General features: G+C 36.4%; 1 protein-coding gene across 1 annotated transcript in view; it reads left to right on the top strand.

Moving 5' to 3' along the window:
• Positions 1–23,613, top strand: part of ephb1 (EPH receptor B1) — a gene marked incomplete at its 3' end in the record, with an annotated part of 243,532 nt that overhangs the window by 163,376 nt on the left and 56,543 nt on the right. Inside the window, exons 4-5 of the mRNA XM_079434618.1 lie at positions 4,915–5,070; positions 14,293–14,628. Coding sequence (XP_079290744.1) covers positions 4,915–5,070; positions 14,293–14,628 — 492 coding nt within the window. The remainder of the gene's footprint in view (positions 1–4,914; positions 5,071–14,292; positions 14,629–23,613) is intronic.

The following is a 23,613-nucleotide window of genomic DNA, read 5'->3' as shown; positions in this document are numbered from 1 at the left end:
GACAATGTCCATCCCTTTATGACTACAGTGTACCCATCCTTTGATGGCTACTTCCAGCAGGATAATGCATCATGTCACAAAGCTCAAATCATCTCAGACTGGTTTCTTGAACATGACAATGAGTTCACTTCACTGAAACGGCCTCCACAGTCACCAGATCTCAATCCAATAGAGCACCTTTGGGATGTGGTGGAACGGGAGATTCACATCATGGATGTGCAGCCGACAAATCTGCAGCAACTGCATGATGCTATCATGTCAATATGGACCAAAATCTCTGAGGAATATTTCCAACCCCTTGTTGAATCTATGCCACGAAGAATTAAGGCAGTTCTGAAGGCAAAAGGGGGTCCAACCCGGTACTAGCAAGGTGTTCCTAATAAAGTGACCAGTGAGTTTGTGTGTGTGTATGTGTATATATATATATATATATGTGTATGTGTGTGTATGTGTGTGTATATATATATATATATATATATATATATATATACACACACACACACACTCTGTATACACAGTATCTGTGTATCTATCATCTGTCTGTCCATCTGTCTGTCTAAATGAAAATAATATGTATGTGTGTATGTTAAATTCTAATTTGTGTGCATTTTTAATTTTAGTTTATACGATATAGTATAGATTTGTAAGATTAGCCATAACTTGAAAACTTTACCAACTGTAAACCTTAACAACTTGCATAAACAACTCAATTTAACTGTATTTTGACCTTATAGGTGAGAGTGAAGGAGCTTGTGAGATTTATATGTGCATTACAAAGTGATGTGTTAGTACAGTATGAAGATGTTTGTGATTATTGTTAGGTAAAACAAGTTTGTTCTCTTTGCAATGTAAACTGTTTACAGTCCATGAAAGATCTGAGATGTCATAACTCAAGTTGTTGCGAAGCTGTTGGTATGCGTCTGTATGTGCTGACTGCCTGTTTGGCGTGGTCGATTTTTAGGCTTCGATCTCATGGTTGTTTCCTCAGGCTTCGCCTACAGCTACAGAGATGGAGCAGAAGCCTGAAGCCAGGCACTGGGCTGTTGTATGTGTTGTGTTTTGAGCGCTCGCCCTCAGGGGGTGTCTTTTAGCTACAGGTATTTTATAGCAGATGTTGGTCCACTTTCAGCGTTCCAGAGTCTGCAAGTTTGACGGTTCAGCAAACACAATAATCTACTAAAATGAACTCTCTTGTAAAATGAAGCCTCGTACGTCTAAATTTAAAACCTGTCTCATGTTCTGGTAAAATAATTTCAAACACACATCACTCTTTTACAGTTGTGCACTTACAATGGAAGTCCAATGGAATCACATTTGTGTACTTCCCTATTCCTTACTCTGTGGTTTTCAGAAAGCATACTATACATCAAATTAGAAGTAATAGTTTGAATTGAGAAGTTGAAGTATATGACAATCATACTGTAAACTGTGATTTAAGATTGCATTTATAACTAATATTTGGAGATTTGAAAAAAGTATTGAAAAAAGTATTATAGTTTCCACATGAATATTATATTATTTCTTGAGCACCAGATCAGCATATTAGAATGATTTTGGAGCAAGACTGGAGTAACGATGCTGAAAATTCAGCTTGGCATCACAGAAATAAATTACATTTTAAAATATATTAAGATTTTTTTGTTCTTTTTGTTGTTGTTGTTGTTTTTTTTAATCAAATAAATGCAGCCTGGTTGAACATAAGATAATTTCATGAATATTAAAAAAATTCTTACCAACCCCAAATTTATTAATGGTAGTGTATTGTAATAACAAATATAAAATGAGAAATTATATATATTATTTTACATTTAAATGTATTTTTACAGAATTCTTTTAAAATAATAAATAATTAAAAGTGTTCTTTCTTTTCATTTGGTATAATCACTCCATTTACTTCCATTGGAAGTGTTTTACTGCAAATGTGCTATTGTTTTGTTTTATAGTGAATGATTTTATGAGATGCAGTTTAATTTGTTTGTTTGTTTATTTATTTGTTTGTTTATTTATTTATATAGCACATTTAAACACAACTAAAAGTTGACCAAAGTGCTTTACATAAAGTACAACAAAACAGCAAAGCAAGAATTATAAACTAATAATTAAAAATAATAATCCCAATAGATAAATACATAAAACACTTCATTTAATTTGCCACAAATCGGTCAATAGGAAGATGAGATTTAAGCATAGCTTTAAAAATGGATAAAGAAGAAGTTGTTCGGATGGCAACCGGAAGATTATTCCAGAGTGTAGGACCAACAATTTCAAAGGCTCGATCGCCACGGTGTTTTTGGGGTATTTCTTTTTCTGGCATGATGATCCACGTGCAGGAGTTTCCCGTCTGTTGTTTTGGCGAGTGTGAGTGGGCCGCAGGTGTCAGAGGTCGTGGCTGCGGTGCTTGTTGTCGTGGTGACAAGCAGTGCTTGTTTCGTAACTGTGAGAATGTGGCATTGTGCGGGATGAGTGAGACAGTGGAGTGTGATTGTGTGTGTGTCATATGGGCCGGGTCAGAAGCTGTCCGTCAAACTCCCACACCTTCACACATTCTGCTGCGTGTGTGTGTGTGTGTGTGTGACAGGGCTTCACACCAAATGTTCCTCTTATATGTGTATCCCTCTAATCACTTTGTTCTTTTCTTTTTTACTTATCTATCTTCCTTTCCTTTCCTTTCCTTTCCTTTCCTTTCCTTTCCTTTCCTTTCCTTTCCTTTCCTCTTACTCTTTCATTTTATTCGATTATCTTCTTCTCTCCCTTCCTCTATCTGTCCCTATATGTCTCCTCTCCTCCCCTTATTTATGAAACGACTAAATGAATAAGTCTGCGGATGAGTAGATGGATAGATAAAAGAACAGAGTAATAAAGTGGACCCGACCCTCTAAACTTTTAATGAGCTGTATAGCATCTAATTAATTTTTTCAAAGGCTGCGGATATTCAGGAACAGAGGTTTGATTTCACACGCGGCGCAGGTCACACTCCTTCATATGGATGGAGGGGGGGATGAATTATCCTGTCCTCTCTCATTAAAGGAGAGACACACTCCCTCACTCTCTCACACCTCCATTTATTAATTTCTGCCATTCTTTCATACATCCATCTTTATATGTAAATTGATAAGTGCGGCAATCACACCCACATCTTAAATTCCCCATATAGTTCTTGTTTGCCCCGTAATTCATATTCATGAGCTTGATGAATATGCATGTAATGCAAATATCAGAGCTAAATGCGAAGAGGTCCATCCAGGTCCATCGTGACTTGAAACGTCCCGTCTGTCACCGGCATAATGCCAGTTAATCAAGGTATTAATGGCAGATTACATTGATCTAGTGCTGTTGGTCGAGAAACGTTGTCCGCTGATCACAATGTTCCGCATAGCAAAACGAAAGGTTTAAGCTACGTGAAGGGGTTGTATTATGGATGTGTGTTTGGATATTGTGTAGAAATGCTCTCTAGACTGTTCTAAAACTCTTTAGAGTTTTAAAGGTACAGTATAGCAACACATTTTAATTCTAAACAACAGTTTGGTCCAAGAAACCTTGAGTAACCTTAAAAATTTACTTTAGAGCAAAACAATAGTGTGGAATATGACTCATTTGGGATCAGTATGAAATGTACCTCCGTTTTCTTTGTCTGTGTCAGCAGTAGAACACTGTTTCATCAGTTCATCAGATCACATCAGAGAAAAATCTGATCTCTGCGTTCATGCAGCTGACCCAGCACAAAGTGTCCATCTTGTATAGCTGCAGAATTAATGATAAACGAGTACAGGAATCGCCTCAACTCTTTATTCAGAGAGATAAATCTGTGCTGGAAAAGTAAACAGAATTTATTCATCACCTTCTGCTGTAATTCAGAATCTCTGAATGGAAAGACCAGCGTGACCCTAATATTTCACCCTCATATGGTATGTTTTGGATGCTGATGTTCCTATTCTCAAGTTTAACCATCACGACTAACTTTGTTAAATGTGCTTAAAGTAACGTTTTTGGTATGGCATGCACAAAATGTCCATGCAACTTTTGTTACATAAATAACAAACTAAATAATTTGCGTGTAAAATCCATTTGGCTAAAAATCTAAGCGGGCGTGTTTAAACAAAAACTGGAGATTAAGGGCAGTGGAATGGACTGAAAGTCTAGAGATGAGTTTTTAAAAAAAGTTGAACTACTCGTGTTGTTGTATCATGTCTGAGATGTTTACATAGAAAACACAAATGCAAAATGTGCTTTGTGTGAACGCCAACCCTAGACTCTGTAAACCATTAAAAAAAAAAAAAGAAAAAAGAAAAAAGTCAGGGGAGCGTCTTGTGTCTCCAGATCTAATCAGAAAACACTCTTTGCCTTTTTCTTTGCGTTTGCTGACATAAGGTTGGCTGACGTATCTTGGGAGCACCTTTGCTCTGTTTCATGTCTCTTGAAACAGGCCTCGCAACCAGGAAATGTCTTAACTTGCTGAACATGAGAACAAAAACACGCTTTACTCTTATGAAAAAAGTTTTTGTCTGAAGTAAACTGACACTGACTCCTTCAGACAAAGTGTTAGCAGTGCATTGCAAAACAACAGCATGGTGTATCCCACGGTTATAGAGGAGAATCATGAGTTTCTCACACCTGAAGCTTATAATGTTGTTCCAGTAGTCTCTATGTTAAGGACAGACGTTCTGCTCTTGTCCAGATCCATTAAACACAATGTTATGAGATTTACTGGCCAAGAAAGAAGGTTTTAGGCTCTCTGTAACAGGAAAGTCAGTTTATCTACAAGTTCAACCATACGGGCTGCAAATGTATGAGATTTCCAACTATTCCAGATGGTCTCCAAATTATGATTTTGAAGATGTTTGTTTGAAGCCATGAGGTGTAATTCAAAAGGTTAACAAAATGGCTTGCTAACACAAGCTTTCTCTTTCTCTTTAGCTTGTCCTCCAGGAACATTCAAGTCCAGTCAAGGGACGGGTTTGTGTCTTCAGTGTCCGTCCAACAGCAGGTCCACATCTGAAGCCGCCACTATCTGCGTCTGCAGGAACGGGTACTACAGAGCAGACGGAGAGCAGCCAGACATGCCCTGCACCAGTGAGTCATTATAATCATCATCATCATATTACTGTTATTGCTATTATCATTAGCATTAAACTGAAGCGGTCAGGTCATAACATTGTTTCAGAAGCAGTTTGAGAGCACAGGTCTGCACCGACAGTAAGTTGTGAACCAAACCGAGCCTGCTAATGAGATCTTATGAGCTGAATCATGCCCATTCAAGCAGTTGCATAGTTAGTTGCATTACTTGGTTTTACATATGTCTTTCTTAAAGCATGTGTCTCTTTATTCACATTCACGAGGAACCCATTCTGTTTTTGTGGGGTTTTTGTTTCATATGTAACAAATTGAGTCCATTACTGAGAAGCTGTGAGGCTTACAAGACTGCTGTTCACACACACACACTTACCTAAAGCGCTGCAATTAACATTACAGTTCTCATGAATAATCTGAACAATAGTTTTCCCAAATCTTCAGTCAGAAATTCAGTGCTGCAGAGAAAGTTTATTATTGGGCGCCTGCATTAATATGTTTATTTGTTTCCAAAAACTCTGAAACATGCTGAACTATTTTCATTCCCATTTTTTTTCTGGGTCATTATTTGTTTACTCATTATTTACCTGAGTTACAATCTGGAATCTTTATTTTCGGATTGTGTCCATCTCTCTCCGAATTAATTGTAAAATATTTACAATTGTAATATCACCCATAAATCAATAGGCATTTGAAAAATTGAAAAATATCGTCTGTATTATAGTATTAAAACTCTACAGTTGCATTATTTGTGACTGTATATACAGCATTGCATGGTATCTCGTACCTTATTGCTGAATTGAAGGACTATGTGACAGCACTATAAAAGTGTCTTTTTGTGTTTGCAGTCCAGAATTGGCTGCCCACTGCTCCGGGTGTATGTTCACTACAGTGTGTACACTTGGATGGGTTAAATGCAGAGCACAAATTCCGAGTATGGGTCACCATACTTGGCCACACACACCACTTCCCTTTCCCATTTCCTAATTAATAATTCTTATAAAAAAAGAATAGCTGTCGAGGCGGCGCACGCTGTATTTGAAAGTCCTCTCAGCATTTTAATTCACCATTTAGAGTCTAAAATGGCGTTCAGTGAAACATATACAGATGGCAATTTGCGATTTAGCCCAACACCTGCTCTGAGGAAGGCCTGTGCTAGCACCTGGTCATTTTAGTGTCTCAGACAGTGAGAAAAGGATTAAAAATTACTATTTCTCTATGTAATGCTGCTTGAAATTGCTTACGGAGTATCTAGCAGTTACAGGGAGGCATAAAAAAATATATATATGTATATATATATATATATATATATATATATATATATATATATATATATATATATATATATATATATATATATATATATAAAGGGGAACAAGTCTGCAATCTGATTAACATGCTGATTGATTGCTGAGAGAAAGACTTTACAGGAATCTGTCATGTACCGAATGACATCATCTCAACCTCAGTGAGAAGAAAACACCATCTCTTCCATTTCTAGCACTTTTTGTCCCTTTTTTCAGCTCCTCAGGGGGTTGAGTGGACGGCTGTCTCAGTCTCGGGCTCACTGTACTCCTGTCTCTCTCTCTCTGGGGGCTCGTGGTTCTCTCTGCGGGACTGGTCCGAATCGCCTCGAGTCTCCATCAGAACTTAAATTATTTCCTCAGAAATGTCTGCTGGGAGTGTGTGAGTGTGTGTGTTGATGGCTGACAGCTCACTGGTTAATTGGAGGAAGCCGGACAGCACAACTCTCAAGATTAATTGTAGATAGTGCATTCTCTCATGGATTTAGCTGTTTCGACTGGCCGAGCAAGAGCAGAACTTGTTATCTGGGGCTTGGTTGGCGGGAAGTCTGGGTTCGATGCAGCTAATGCATCTAGGTTTACACGGAATGCTGGTTGCTCCGGAATTATGTGGAAGTTTTCTTGGCTGCACTTTGAGAAGAAAGTTGTCCCCAAAAGTGAGCTAAAACTAACAAAAGCTTCATTTGGGACTGCCCAAAAGCATCCCCAATTGGTTTGTTTAAAATGTAAAAAAAAAAAAAACAGGCAACAATATTTAATAATAATAATAATAATTACTATCATTATTATTGTTGTTGTATGTTTATTTAATATTATGGATTTTTTTATTTTTTTCTTAACATGCAGCTGTTTTAGGGGAACTGTAGGGATGTGGGTAATGGTTAGTCTGCTCACATTTATAATTAGTTTTATATAAAAACAATAAAAGTCTATTTCTTGTCCTCAGATAAGAATATGTGTGTGTACTGTATGTGTGTGGATGAAGCATTCTTTCTTGGATTTAGCAGTTTCATTTGGCCAAACAAGAGCAGAACTTGTTATCTGAGAATTGGCTGGCCAACAGAGACCAGTCTGGATTTGATGTAACTAATATGTAGGTTTATATGGAACGGTGGTTGCTGTGTTTGATTGTGGGTTTATTTAGCTATCCTTTGGTGCAAAATTGTTGCAAAAGTTAGCTGAATCTGATAAAATCCTGGCTTTAGGGGTGTCCTGGGACATACTCAATTGTAAATAAACTCATGAAATAAATAATGGGTTTTATGGTTAGAGATAGTCTGTAGTTTTTTTTATAATTATTTGCATTATTGTATTTTCAGCAGCAAACTGAATCTAGCATGCACTCTTAGAAAATAAAGGTTATTTATTAGCATTTATGGTTCCATACAGAACATATAACATCTATGGAATGAAGATGATTGGGGCTCCCAACTGAATCCCCTAATGTTGTCAAGACATAGCGTCGCCGCTCCCTCCATCAGGGAACGAGGGTTACATACGTAACCGAGACGTTTGGAACAATGTGAGGGTGAGTAAATGATGATGACCGAATTTTCATGTTAGGTGAACTATCCCTTTAACTTATAACCAATAAATAATAATAAAAATAAAATAATGATTATTTTCATTACCCCACTGACAGATACTTTTTCTAAACACACTTAATTTGATAAAATTTTTCAGAAAACAAGACTTAATATCTCAAGTCATTTCTCTTCTGGAGTAAATGTATCTTGATTTAAGAATGTTTATATGCAGTATTTTTACTGGAAAACAAAACAAAAATGCTAAATAATAAAAATAAAATAAAATAAATTTTTTTGGAACTGTTCAGTGGTTAAGGAAACCAAAAAAAAAGATTATTCTGTGACATCACTGCAAAAACCCACTTTTGGAACCTTTAATTTTAATAGTGTAGGTTCATGTCCATGTGAATCACACCTACACACACACACACACACACACACTTAGGTATATAAAAGCACTAAGATGATTGCGCTTAGACAGATCCCTGGAGAACACCTCTATGAATTTCTCAGAGCCAGTGGACACACACACACACATTCACACACACACACACACACACACACACACACACACACACACACACACACACACACAGAGACGGTTGACCTGCAGGAGTCAGTGTTGTGTGTACAGGTGCAGTGAACAGGACTGTAAAGCAGTGTAATTGCTTTGCTGCCGTTAATCCTCTGCCAGCGACGTCTGACTCGCTGTGATTCTACTATGAGCTTAAGCCATGTGTACACACACAACACACACTCCCGCTTGCTTTCTTCTGCAGCCCGCATGTCGCACAGTGCCACAAACCATCATGCACACATAAACGGATGTGCACACACACACACACACACACACAGAGGCCCTAAAAAGTCAAACGTCTGCAAACAACCGATGCTAGATCTTTCCCCAGACCTATCTACACTTTTCTGAGCCATTTGTTGCAGTGATTTTTGTGGATGCATGAAGTCAGTTGACCTACAGTGTGATTGTGTTTACATGACTTATCTCAGATTTTGAATTAGCTGAAGTTTGACTATAAGTACATATTTTTAGTTTCCAAATGTTGTGGATTCAGTTCCTGAATAATAAATAGATATTCAGCAAGTGTGCAGTAGTGCAATTAGTGTCATTTCACTCATTAATGTCATTTCATATCTGTTGAGTGCCATCTTATAAATGAGTTCACAGTTTAAGAAGGGGCAAAGAAAAGCTCTTTTCTCCATCGTTTACTAATAAACAGGCTTATTCCAGTATAAAATACATTTAAACTCATGTTTTGGGAGTTACGACACATAGTAAATGTACAAAAGTGAGAAATTAGCAATTTATTAACTACAACATCCCGTTCATAAAAAAAATGATTCTTCTCAAATGACAAGTATCATAGTTTAATATATAATCAGTATCATGTATATACTCCGATTCTTTGGAATATGTATGCTGAAAATTTCTATGATCAAGATTTTAAATTAATAGAGAGTTAAAAAGAGCTACATTTATTTTAAATATACATCTTTTGTAGCATCATAAATGATTTTAATGTCACTTTTGATCAATTTAATTTGTCCTGCCTGAATAAAGTATTTAATTTCTTAAAAAAAAAAAAAAAATCTGACCCGAAACTTTTGAATGATATTGTATAATCGTTTACGATTGGAACTGCATGATGAAATACTCCTCTGAGAGAAAAAAAACAAAGATTGTGTAGCATTTTGTTTTAAGTGTTGTAAAACAAAACCGATTTATCCTCATCGTCTAAGACAGGAAGTGGTAGCAGCCGTCTGGTTGGCCTCTTGCCAGTGTTTCTGAGTGAGAGAGCGTTAAATGTGCAATAAATCCAGCAGCAGCAGCCAGATTCCTTATCATCCACATGTCCATTTCCAGATTAATCTTCTCATGTCTGTCACTGGTCCTCAGTGTGTCTGTCTCGCTCATCCTCACATCTCTGACGCTTTGATACTCACTCACAGGATTTGGTTTTAATCTTGTATAGAGCATCGCAAACTCTGTGTGTGTGTGTGAGCTTGAAACTGCAAGAAGTGGATGGTGTCTGTATTTCATTAACAAAGGTAGCATGTTAGAAAACTTTATATATCTATATGTATATATTTGGAGGAATCTCTTCAGTCAAAGTTGTCACGTAGATTGAAAATGTTGAAAAAAATTAAATACCAATTAAAAAGACGTGTTTTCATACTGTTCAACAAGAAGTTATTATAATTAAATTCACCAAAACAACAATAGACAGCAATATTTGGCAATATATATTTATATAATGAATGAATATGCCATAAAAGAAGTCATTAGATTGACTTATTCTCCAGTTTACACCGTTGAAACATTTGGGGATAGTAAGATTTGTTTAAATATTTTTGAAGGAAGTCTCTAATGCTCACCAGGGCTGGATTTATTTAATCACAAATACAGTAAAAACAGCAATATTGTAAAACATTATTATAATTTAAAATAATTAAATTTTCTATTTGAAAATATTTTAAAATGTAATTTATTCCTGTGATGCAAAGCTGAATTTCAGCAATTGTGTGTGTCTGTGTGTTTGTGTGTGCGCTTGTATAAAAAAAGGAAGATAATTTAAAGCCATTATTGTATTAAACGAGAGAAGTGTCAAATAGACATTAAAAACATAGCTTTAGAAAAAAATATTTAATTTGATTCAACATGAAATGTATTACACAAACGTTTTCGCTACAAACTTTTGAGCAATTGTGTGGTTGTATATACTATACAGTATACCAGTTTATATCAATATAAAATTAAATTCATCAAGACTGCACCCACTGATAGCGCGATTAATTTGCACACACTGTCTGTGTAGTTTTAGTACCCCGTTCACTAAAGGAATTATACTAATCAGGTATTTGTGATAACGGGCCCACAGAATTAGTGCTTATCACAGTGGGGCAACTCTTTATTTTACAGGCTGTTTCTAAATGCTTAGTTGTGGAGGATGCTGGAGATATGTAGTAAGAATCGGGCCAACCTAGAGCTTTTTCACATTTGGCTCCCAAACTCTGGAATAGCCTTCCTGATAACATCCCATGGTAACTAGGAATTACAGGAGCTTCAGTCTGGATCCAACCCTTAAATGATCTGGGATGACCGAACACCTGAAAAAAGATAATAACAACCCCTCAGAGGATGCCAACGCTCAGACAACATACAGAATTACCAAATTTTGCCATAAGTTAAATATATTAAGGTTCTGCAATATATAAATATATTGTGGAAACTTAATTTCCTGTAGAGCTGCTTTGCAACGATTTGTATCGTAAAAAGCACTATACCAATAAACTTGAACTTGAACCTCTTCAGTACAGAACAGCAAGTGCCATTCTCTAATGCAAAATAATCATATGCAAAATGTCATCCTGCAGTGGTTGCCTTTCTTCGAGAACGCACACACACATACAGTATAACATACGAGGAGGTAAACGTACAGTATGAGTGCAGTTGTGCATATGCTGTCAGTTATAATGCTGTTTGTGTGTGTGTATGTAGTGAAGTTGCTCTTAGTGTGTGTGGATTTCCTCTGGGAACCAGCTAATTGTGTTAGAGCTGGCTGTATCTCATGGCCTCATTCTCTTCACACACATCTTCTGGCCTAGTTCCAGATATGGCCCACCTCCTCTTTTTTCACTTGTCTCTCGCTCTCTGCCTTTTTCCCTCTGCCTTTCTTAAGCCTGACTGTGAGATATAGTGAGTAAGACATCTTTGCTACCATAGCACCTAATCAAACAGTGCTTTGGGTGTTAACTGTGGTGTAAGCAAAGCCTCGCTGTTTGGATAGTGACCAGCTCACTGTCTGAATGAAACATTCCCTGCAAACAGAGCAGAAAGAGCTGCTGCTTTATTGACCCTCACGGACCTTTTGAAAATATCTGTGGCACTGTTTTCTGAATAGGGCAGAAAATACAGCCTGCGACTATGAGGGAAATTTTTTTACTTTTTTTCTCCTCCTCTTTCAGTGCAAAAAGTGAATGGAATAATTTATTGACCATTAAAGGGTTAGTTCACCCAAAAATTAAAATTAGCCTCACCCTCGAGGCATCCTATATGACTTTCTTCTTTCAGACGAATCCAATCGGAGTTATAGTAAAACTTGTCCTGGCACTTCTAAGCTCTATCATTGCAGTCGGCGGGTGTTTCTGTACAACAGCCCAAGAGACGTTAAATAAAGTGTGCGCATCCATAATAAAACATGCCTCGGCTCCGGGCCATGAATAAAGGCCTCTTGTAGCGAATCCATGCATTTTTTAAGAAAAATATCCCTATTTCAAACGTAATAAACACTTTTCTCTTTTATACATATGTATGTATATACTGTATATACATATACATTTGTGTGTATATGTGTGTAGCTGTCAGAAGTCTTCTGTTCAAGTTTAAGCCTCCTCCTCCTGATTGGCTAATCATCAGGGTCACCAGAGTTTGAGGTCAATTCTGTCATCGGCGCTCCCAGTCTAGAGTCCCATTGACCCCTGATCTATCCCAGAAGGCCCTGCCTTCACAATAGCTCATTGTGTCTTGGCCTGAGTGAAATCATTCTTCTCTTGCTTCAAGAGCTGGAATGTATCCTGGCCAGGTTTGATGTTTCAAGGACAACTCACTCAAATGCTCTCGTGGCTGGTCACGAAAATCCAACCTGAATATTCGTTCCAGAGTTTTTCCTGGCTCTCGTCTGGTTCTGTTGCAGTCTATAGTTAACATCACAACCTTTCCGTGATCTGTAAATCCTCAGTTCCTGGCCGGATGTTCTGCGCGCCTGGGGAAGTCATTGCTTTATCAGAAACACAATATGTTTTTTTCCCTGAGGCTCTATAGTGGGAAGGCAAATGTGTAGGAATGAATCCAGGAGGTTGCGATAAAGAGTCTTTACTAAAACCTTGTTTTTATCCCTTATTCTGACTGGCGATGAAAAGCCACTCTCAGTGTTGAGTTAGTGGGCTGATGTACGGCCGCTCGGGGGCCACCACTCTGCATGGTAATTATAAACAGTTACACATCGCTCTGGGACTGAGAACGCAGCTAAAAGGAAACGCACAACACAGCTCCATTCTGTAAGACTTTCTAGAAGTCCGGTAGAACATGTATATTTGAGCTTTAACCACATGGAAAAGATTTACTGTCACATATCAACAGCCTACTTTAAGCTCAAGTGAAAAAAATAAGAATAGTTGTAATTAAATACCATAAGGAATTGAAACATTAATAGCTGAGAGACAGGTCAGAAGTTTGGGATCAGTAAGATTTTTAATGTTTTATGCTCATGAAGGTGGTATTTATTTATTAGAAAATGCAGAAAAATAGCAATATTGTAAAATATTATTTTAATTTAAAATAATGGTTCTCTATTGTAATATACTTTAAAATATATATTTATTTCTGTGATGCAAAGCAAACCATTACTCCAGTCTTCAGTCTCACATGGTGCTTCAGAAATCATCATTTAGTTACCATCATGTCATTCCAAACCTTTATGACTTAATTTCTTTCATGGAGCACAAAAGAAGTGGAATAAGAAGTGGTTCGTACAGACCAGATTTAGGCCTTTTTCATAAATCTTGGCAGTTTGAGCGAAGCAAATGTGATTTGTGAATCACTTAATTCTGATTTTGCTCAATGTGAATTGATTCATGCACAGCGTATAAAACTGATTCTGTTCTTTAGTTGATTCAGTCATTCAAGTAGATGAGTTAAAAATGGTGATTGAGATTTTAGTCTGTTTGTTATACAAAGCTATCATATGACTTCAGGAACCTTGGAAAATGTAGCTACAGTATGTAACTTGTGTGTGCTAGTTTTTCATAATTTCATTTTTCAGTTTTATTTTTTTAAGCTTGACAGCTCCAGCCTCCATTCTTTGTAAATGCATGAAGAAATTTTACCAGTACACCTTTCTTAAATTTCACCTTTTGTGTTCAGTGGAGGACAGAAAGTCATGTGGGTTTGCAGTGACGTGAAGTTAACTAAATTATAGCAGAAGTTCATTTCAGGGTCAACTATAGGGAAATGAAAATGCTAAATTGATTTTCATTTACTCATGAAAGAAAAGTGCTATCATTCTTGTATACATTTTCTCATGCTTTAATTATTTCACTGCGGTAAGCATATCATGCAATTATATGTCTTCTAAAGGCATTAGTTTTTCAACTCACAAAATGAATCTAAAAAGTCATTTTCTACTATTCAAGTGTAAAAAGTGTAATTTAATAAAAAGCCATTGTAAGACTTGTAATTACAGCGCTGTAATTACGGTAATGTAATTTAAAGAGCCTAGACAAATGCTAATTTTATCCTTGCTGTTATCATTTCTTTAGCAGCATCATTTTAATAGTTTGCTTAGTGAATATCACGTGTCTTCATACTTTCTCATCAGGTGTTCCTTCTGGACCAAGAAACGTCATCTCCATTGTGAACGAGACCTCCGTGACTCTGGAGTGGCACTCTCCACGTGAGACAGGCGGCCGTGATGATGTCGTGTATAATATTATTTGTAAGAAATGCCAGACGGACCGTCGTTCCTGCTCTCATTGTGATGATAACGTAGAGTTTCAGCCCCGGCAGCTGGGACTGACCGAAACCAGAGTCTTCATCAGTAACCTGCTAGCACACACTCTCTACACCTTTGAGATCCAGGCGGTCAACGGCGTCACCAACAAGAGCCCGTATCCTGCCCAGCACGTCTCTATAGACATCACAACCAACCAGGCTGGTGAGTGATTACTTTATGATAAGATTATGCTTGATTAAACAAGCTTATGCAATCAATACAGTCCACAGCAACAGAAAAACCCAGCTGATGAAGAACCAGTTTAGACCGGTGATCAGTGCTGATATGTTACTGGTACAAGCTAGTCAAGATGGTTATTGTTGTAGATGCAATGTATAAAACATTTAATCATGCTTGGGTGTCTGCGGTGAATCCAGTGGCGAGAAATCCCCTACCACTAACTACAAACTGGTATTTCAGATCTGCCTCCATTTTGTTAGTAACGCCCCAAATTCCAACGATCCAATCAATTCTCAAAGGATGAAATCAAGTCCCGCCCTCTCATTTCAGATGCCGTTTCACTTGATATGTCACAGTAGAGAAGAAAAGACAGTCGCAACTTCCGTTGCATGCCGACTTTAAAGCTACTTCACTAATTTGTGAAGCTCAATTATCTTTTGCTGCACATCAGAAATATATTCTTTGGTTTTTCTCATTGTGATGGATGATTAAGGGAATTTGAACTTTGTTTTCCCTCCTATTTATATTTCTGTGAAACAGGACACCATGGCTGGGTAATTTCATGTTCATAATCCCCCTGGAGTGCTCAAAATTGTAAATATGAATGGGAATATAATTCAGAGATATTTTACTAATAAGAATTTCTAGGGATAACAATAATTGTGTCCAACGTGTATTTGAGAAAAACATTTATTTCATAATGAGATTTTCCCCCATTTTTAATTATTTTAGTTCAATGAAAGGTTATATTTTTGTGATTAAAAAATAAAAAATAAAGATCAAAAGGATTAATGATGCAGGTTTATTTTCAGAGCCTTCTTTGGTCATATTTACCAAGGGTGCCAATAATTCTGACCACAAATGTATATGCATGCTATTTTTTTACATTTTATATATAGTATATTATATATACAAAGAGTTAGTTTTGACTAATGTGTTTTTTTTTCCTTTGACCTACACCATTGTGCCAGAAGAATATTTTCCCCTTTTTATGTTCTGTCACATTCTTATATGCATTTTGACCAGTTATGTTTCTACTTGCATTACATCTTTATTACCTTCACCAATCTAGTTTCTCGTTTCATTCATGTTAAAAAGGCTCCAAGTGGCCATTTGGCCTCAATATCACTGATGGGATGATATTAGAAGAGCGAAGTGTTCCGTTTCAACATTTAGAGCTGCTCGCTGGACTGTGCAGGAAGTCAAAATTGAAAACATCACCTAGTTTGACCTGCGCTAAAAGATATGCGTCCTCATCATTTCCTTGAGAGCTCCTCTTTCAGTTTTTTGAAGGCAGCCCATCTTTTTCCATCTTTCTCCACCTCCTTCACTTCCCCTGTCATCTCAATTTCCTGCTTTCACTGAAATGCTCTACAGAAGCATCACAGCAGTTGGTATGTTAAAAGTTTGTGCGGATCTCGCCGGGATGCATTCGTCTGGTTCGGCGCTTTCATCTTTATCAGCGGGACGAGTATGAAAAACAGCCTTGATCGTGTCACTATTCCTTAATACATTCAGCCCTGAAATGAGGGCACCCAAAACTGTAGTGCTGAGAGTTTAGCGGCTTCCTTCACGGGCCCCTCCCGGATCAAAGTCAACGCTTGTGGATAATTTAACGTGTGGGGGAGATTTTATCCTCAAACTGTGGAAACGTTCAGTCCCAGCTATGAAAAGAATTTAAGTTTCAGTGCACGGCAGTGTTTCGTCTCCTTTGTTCATTTGGTTTTTACACAGCACAAGTGAAAATTTGAAACTTTTCAGTAGAGTGGCACTCACTCATACTGAAGCACTTCCTGTGTGGTTGCTATAGTAGAGTGTTTTTAACACATTCAGGTTAAAAGAGTCTATCCCGATATAATAATAGAATCTCTAGTTATTATTCAGGTCCGTGTTATTGCTCAAAAAAAGCAAAACTCTATAAATCACACAGTTTGAGGTTAATGTGTGTCATATTTAGATAGTCTGAACGCCAACGAACTACATGAAATCCGATTTGTGCAAATCTGTTTCGAGCTACATTCGAATGTGGTTTGGAATCCTATTCAAATCGTATTCCTGGAAATCCTTTTCAGTCTGACCGCACAGATCAGATTTAGCCTAGCTTTTTCACGTCCCCACGCCACGTAAAACGTAAAAAATAAGACTTTTTTTGTAGAAAACATGATAAACGTCTTTGCAAAAACAAGCTTGTGCTGTTGCGAACTGCAAGTCACGCGGAAAAGACAATATAGTATACGCACCTCTTTGAGTGTTGAAAGCAGCACGGAATAAAGCTGCGAATTCCAGCTTCCTGCGTTTCTACCGCTGCCTCACAAGACGAATAATCACGAAGGCAACATGTCATGTCGTAAGGCAACATCAGGGGCCTGTTTCATGAAACAAGTTTACCAAATAAGCCAAGTTTATTTCAGTTAATCTGACTTATTTTCAGTTGATTTGGTTCGAAATAAGTCAGACTTGTTTAATGAAACAGGCCCCTGTATTGCAAACTATATTTTACTGTGTTTTTTAGTGTTTTATTTGCATTTTATGTACAGAATTTATTTATTTGTTTGTTTGTTTAAAATATCTATTTTCTTCAAAATATCTATTTTTGGGGTGAAAGATCCCTTCTAACCATACCTTCAATGGAAATTGATACAGTACAATAAACCTTTTTTAATAAAAAATTCTTATACGGTATATAAAAATAAGGATTTTTCTGTCTTCAGTTAAGTTTATAAAATAGAAAAATGTGGATTTTTAATATTAATGAAAAATGACAATTTAACAGATATAAAAACAGTTTTTTAATGCATATATGCACAGATTGTCCAATAAAAAAATGCAACTTTATAGTATTTAGCTGGCAAAGTTCCAAAAAAAGTATACACGTGTAAAAATAAATAAATAAATAATATATATTAACTATTATATATATATATATATAAATTGTAAAAAGTAAAAAAAAAAGAAGAACAAAAATTGATGTTTAAAGACACCATCCCCCATTCAATAAAAATCAATGGGGTCCAGTGTTGTTCTTCAAAATATTTGATTCCTTTTGGGCTGAACCATCACTAAGTATGATCAAAATTAATAACGATTCAGGCTGTAGCATACTTATAAATAAACATATTTAGGAAGGATATTGTTGAAGCATGCGTTAAAAACAAAGTGTCTCCCTCTGTCTCTTGAGGAAAAGGAGAAGAGTGAATGTGTTTGGGTTTGTTTGGATGTGTGAAGACTCCGTAGAGTCTGAAGCAGTCGATTAGAAGCCAAATGCATTACAAACCTGCCAGCAGCGATATCTTAACATAGCTCTTCTGTTCTCTTGCTCTCTGTATTAGAAGCTTCATTTTGGATTTGAGGCTGATTTTTGCTCTTATGTTTTAAAGTAGCGACATATATCTAAGATTCAGCTGCCTGAAAATAACAGGACGTGGAATATTGTTGGTGTTTGTAATATTTTAGTTTTCCTCCCATGATGCTTCATGGTCTAGAGGCATGTTGATGATGAAGGGGTTCATCAAGGGACCCGCTGTTGGTTTGTTGATCAATTAAATCGTTTAAATAAAGTCTGGGATTTGTTTTTGTTTTGTAATGATATAGAAAAGCTTGGTTGGGGGGAGATTGTGGGAAATTATTATTGCGATGATAATTCTGATTCTGTCATCACTTAAGACCCATTCACACCAAGAATGATAACTATAAAGATAACTACAACGATAACTAGTTCAGTTCAGTTTATTATAATCATGCATTGCAGTTATACCATCTGCTGCTTTAAATGCTTAAACTTTTAGATTCTGATGGAAAAAAGCAAGAAAAACATACTAAAAGTGATGCTGACAATATCATTGTTGTTATCGTTATTGGTACAACTGGTTATTGTTATTGTTAAGGTCATTGCACACTGAGTCCGAAATTTTCGCGTGCGTTTTTCAGTTTTTTCGTATTCCTCATCTTTTCCTAACAAAATGCATGCAACGGATGCAAAAACGCAGAAAATCGAACCTGATCTGAATTTTTTTATGATGGACGAAAGTTTCGGAGGCAGTGTGTAAACGTGATTGACACAACGTGAGGTCGTATTTCTTTTTTAACGTGCAAAAATTTGGGACTCAGTGTGCAATGACCTTTATAGTTATTGTCCTTGGTGTTAACAATCCTTAACTCACTCACTTTGTTCCAAACCTGTTTGGTTTTCTTTCCTCTGTGGACTATTTTCATGCTGTTTTCAAGCGTTCTGTCTTTAAAAACTACTCAGAACACCATACACATATCATACAAGTGGTTCATTCAGTAGCCATTCAGTATCTTTGTATTAAGAATTCAGCACACAATTCCAGTCATTATTTACAAAAAATATGCGTATTCTCCCCAGATGTAGCAACGTTTGTTTTGTGAACGAATCAGCTTGTTGAGTCAAATCTTTTCAGCAATTCACAAAAAATGGTCAGACTGATTTGGGACGATTACCAGTAAATAAATGTCAATTTCCTCATATAAAGCTGTCATATACTTACTTTACTTACTTACTTTTGTCATTTAGCAGACGCTTTTGTCCAAAGCGACTTACAAATAAGAAAAAGTAACTAAAACTAAAAAGTTACAACTCTATAAATACTATCTACCCACATATTTAAGAAAATAAAGAAATAAAATAAAATTAACACATGCATATAACAACAACATTTCAATAATAAACATATCAATGAAAAAATTAAATAAAAAGCTACTACTATCCCTTGCCGGTGTCCCTGCCCGGTGGAGTCGCACGGTAGAGTCGATGGTCTTTACACTCTTTACTTTTTTACTTTTGTCATTTAGCAGACGCTTTTGTCCAAAGCGACTTACAAATAAGAAAAAGTAACTAAAACTAAAAAGTTACAACTCTATAAATACTATCTACCCACATATTTAAGAAAATAAAGAAATAAAATAAAATTAACACATGCATATAACAACAACATTTCAATAATAAACATATCAATGAAAAAATTAAATAAAAAGCTACTACTATCCCTTGCCGGTGTCCCTGCCCGGTGGAGTCGCACGGTAGAGTCGATGGTCTTTACACTCTTTACTTTTTTACTTTTGTCATTTAGCAGACGCTTTTGTCCAAAGCGACTTACAAATAAGAAAAAGTAACTAAAACTAAAAAGTTACAACTCTATAAATACTATCTACCCACATATTTAAGAAAATAAAGAAATAAAATAAAATTAACACATGCATATAACAACAACATTTCAATAATAAACATATCAATGAAAAAATTAAATAAAAAGCTACTACTATCCCTTGCCGGTGTCCCTGCCCGGTGGAGTCGCACGGTAGAGTCGATGGTCTTTACACTCTTTACTTTTTTACTTTTGTCATTTAGCAGACGCTTTTGTCCAAAGCGACTTACAAATAAGAAAAAGTAACTAAAACTAAAAAGTTACAACTCTATAAATACTATCTACCCACATATTTAAGAAAATAAAGAAATAAAATAAAATTAACACATGCATATAACAACAACATTTCAATAATAAACATATCAATGAAAAAATTAAATAAAAAGCTACTACTATCCCTTGCCGGTGTCCCTGCCCGGTGGAGTCGCACGGTAGAGTCGATGGTCTTTACACTCTTTACTTTTTTACTTTTGTCATTTAGCAGACGCTTTTGTCCAAAGCGACTTGCAAATAAGAAAAAGTAACTAAAACTAAAAAGTTACAACTCTATAAATACTATCTACCCACATATTTAAGAAAATAAAGAAATAAAATAAAATTAACACATGCATATAACAACAACATTTCAATAATAAACATATCAATGAAAAAATTAAATAAAAAGCTACTACTATCCCTTGCCGGTGTCCCTGCCCGGTGGAGTCGCACGGTAGAGTCGATGGTCTTTACACTCTTTACTTTTTTACTTTTGTCATTTAGCAGACGCTTTTGTCCAAAGCGACTTACAAATAAGAAAAAGTAACTAAAACTAAAAAGTTACAACTCTATAAATACTATCTACCCACATATTTAAGAAAATAAAGAAATAAAATAAAATTAACACATGCATATAACAACAACATTTCAATAATAAACATATCAATGAAAAAATTAAATAAAAAGCTACTACTATCCCTTGCCGGTGTCCCTGCCCGGTGGAGTCGCACGGTAGAGTCGATGGTCTTTACACTCTTTGGTCTTCACACTAAGAGGGCTTCACACGACGACTGCCGCGACCGCTGCCGCGGTATAATAACCTTTATTATACCAAACCAACAAATGATCATTTCAATTCAGCTGGACCCACTTTCCTGTTTATCAACTACAAATGGCCAAGCAAGTGCACACACTGACAAGATACACGATACAGTACGAGACCAAACGCGATTTCAGCAACTCTCATCCTAGTAAACAAAATAAGCGTTTCCTAGCAACGGCAAATGCGCTAAACACTGAGACAAGTAAATACACTTACGAGCTGATTTTAAACTTCCGCTGATAGACTGCTTCTCTTAAAGACCACTTCATTACACTGCCTTCTGCTGGCGCTTGAACCCACTTTCCTGTTTATCAACTACAAATGGCCAAGCAAGTGCACACACTGACAAGATACACGATACAGTACGAGACCAAACGCGATTTCAGCAACTCTCATCCTAGTAAACAAAATAAGCGTTTCCTAGCAACGGCAAATGCGCTAAACACTGAGACAAGTAAATACACTTACGAGCTGATTTTAAACTTCCGCTGATAGACTGCTTCTCTTAAAGACCACTTCATTACACTGCCTTCTGCTGGCGCTTGAACCCACTTTCCTGTTTATCAACTACAAATGGCCAAGCAAGTGCACACACTGACAAGATACACGATACAGTACGAGACCAAACGCGATTTCATATGGCTTCGAGAAATGTGGGTCATGAGCCACGTAGATCACTTTTAGGATCTTTTTTGTGTTGTTTTAGTGTCCATTCAATGCAGTTCCTTTGAGAAAAACAACCAGTTGTTTGTGTTCTACAGAAGAAAGTAAGTCATACAGGCTTGGAACGACATGAAAGTGAGTAAAGGATGAAAGACTTTTCATTTTTGGGCAACTATTTCTTCAACATGGTGTTTTTTTTTCTTGGTTGTTGCCTTTTCAAGTGAGTTTTTCAGTACTCTGTGTCTGTTTCGCTTTCTTTTGCAACTATTTCCTCTTAAACTGTGATTAGTCCTGTCTGGATCACCTGTTAGTTTGCTTGTTGTGATCCAGTCTAATTGGAGTTAATTGGTGTAATTGGTGCTCCAGCGCGATGCTTGTTTCCAGCTGAACTGAGTCGTTGAGCAGCGGTTCAGAAATGACTGCACACGATCTGCAGCAGAGTGTCTTGTAATCGCTCCACTCGTGACGCTGGGAGTCGGAGCAAACAAACAAAAAGATCATAACACAGAATCAGACACCTGCCGAGTTTTCCTTCTTCTCCTAAATGTACAGGAGCAGAACGCGAGGTAAATAGAGCTGATTAACAGGCGGCTCTAATGACCGCCACTGGGCGTGTATGTGTGACACTTAAATGGTGCTCTTGACAGATAGATGCTAAAGAGCCACACTCTCCTCCATTGTTATCATTTTGGAGACCGTAATGAATCTTTTGCCGTTAATGGGCCCTTCCCGTGTGGAGGGGTCTCGGAGGTAAGGGGTAATTGTGTTCTGCTTGTACCTGATGGAAGTGCCCAATGGGGATGGAAAGAGACGGAAAACAGAAGAAGGAATGCAGATGCTCAGTCCTGGGGAGTTTAGGAGACTTAAGATATGTAAAATAGGCTTAATTAAAGCTCAATCAGGTTTTAATTTTATCCTTACAAGCTGAGTTAAAGAGTTTTCAGTAGAGTTGGTTTGAAAAAGCGAAGTTCAGTGGTTTAGTAGAACAGCTCTGTATCTCAGCTGGATTTCAGATATTCTTTGGGGAAAACAGTACGATTTTGATGAAGTCAAAAATTTAGAGTAAAGAGTAAATTAATCTTGGGTGAAGTGTGTGACTTCTTGCCTTTAGTGGAATCACAAAATGACTGTTTCCAAACAGGTTTCTCGAACACATCATACATTGGTTGCTGTGTTTATACTTTATACTTTTTGGGATTGTAATACAGGTGCGGAGACTAACATTTTATTTTCTTTCATTTTTAAAGCAATTTGTTTATTTAAAAAAAAAAAAAAAAAAGATATATAATCTGTCTTGCATCTACATTTAGGTTTATAAAGTATTGAAATTTAATATTAATTTTATTTAAAAAAAATTGTTAAAAAGAACAGCATTTATTCAAAATAGAAAACTTTTTTTTTTGAAAGACACTAACAATTTTATTTATTTCAAATACATGCTGTTCTTTTAAACTGTCTATTCATCAAATAATCCTGAAAAAATATCACAGATTTTATATATATATATATATATATATATATATATATATATATATATATATATATATATATATATATATATATATATATATATATATATATATATATATATATATATAAGCAAACCTGTTTCCAGCATTGATAATAAATCAGCATATTAGAAATATTTCTGAAGGTTCAGGTGACACTGAAGTCAGAGAAATGTCTGGAGTAGGGCCGGGACTCGATTAAAAAAAATTATCTAATTAATTAGAGGCTTTGTAATTAATTAATCAAAATTAATCGCATTTTAATCGCATATAAATATTTGACCTGAGAACAGTGAGAAGTAAGTTTTTTCATATGGATTTTTAAATTTCCCATCCACAGGGCCAACCAAAGCGGTCTCATCAGCATCTTTGTCCATGTTCACTGTGGTTTGTTTTTGTCTGAACGCTAGTTGGTGCTCCAGTATAATCGGTCCGCCGAAACTCATCCAGTGAGAAACGTTCCGTGGTGCAAAAAGAAGTGCGATTAAAATGCGTTAAAAAATTTTAACGCGTTATTTTTGTGTAATTAATTAACGCATTAAAGTCCCGGCCC

This window comes from Barbus barbus (genome assembly GCF_936440315.1).
Source record: "Barbus barbus genome assembly, chromosome: 15".
Taxonomy (NCBI): Eukaryota; Metazoa; Chordata; class Actinopteri; order Cypriniformes; family Cyprinidae; genus Barbus; species Barbus barbus.
The sequence above is the reverse complement of the archived record's forward strand: the minus strand, read 5'-3'. Positions and strand labels throughout refer to the sequence as shown.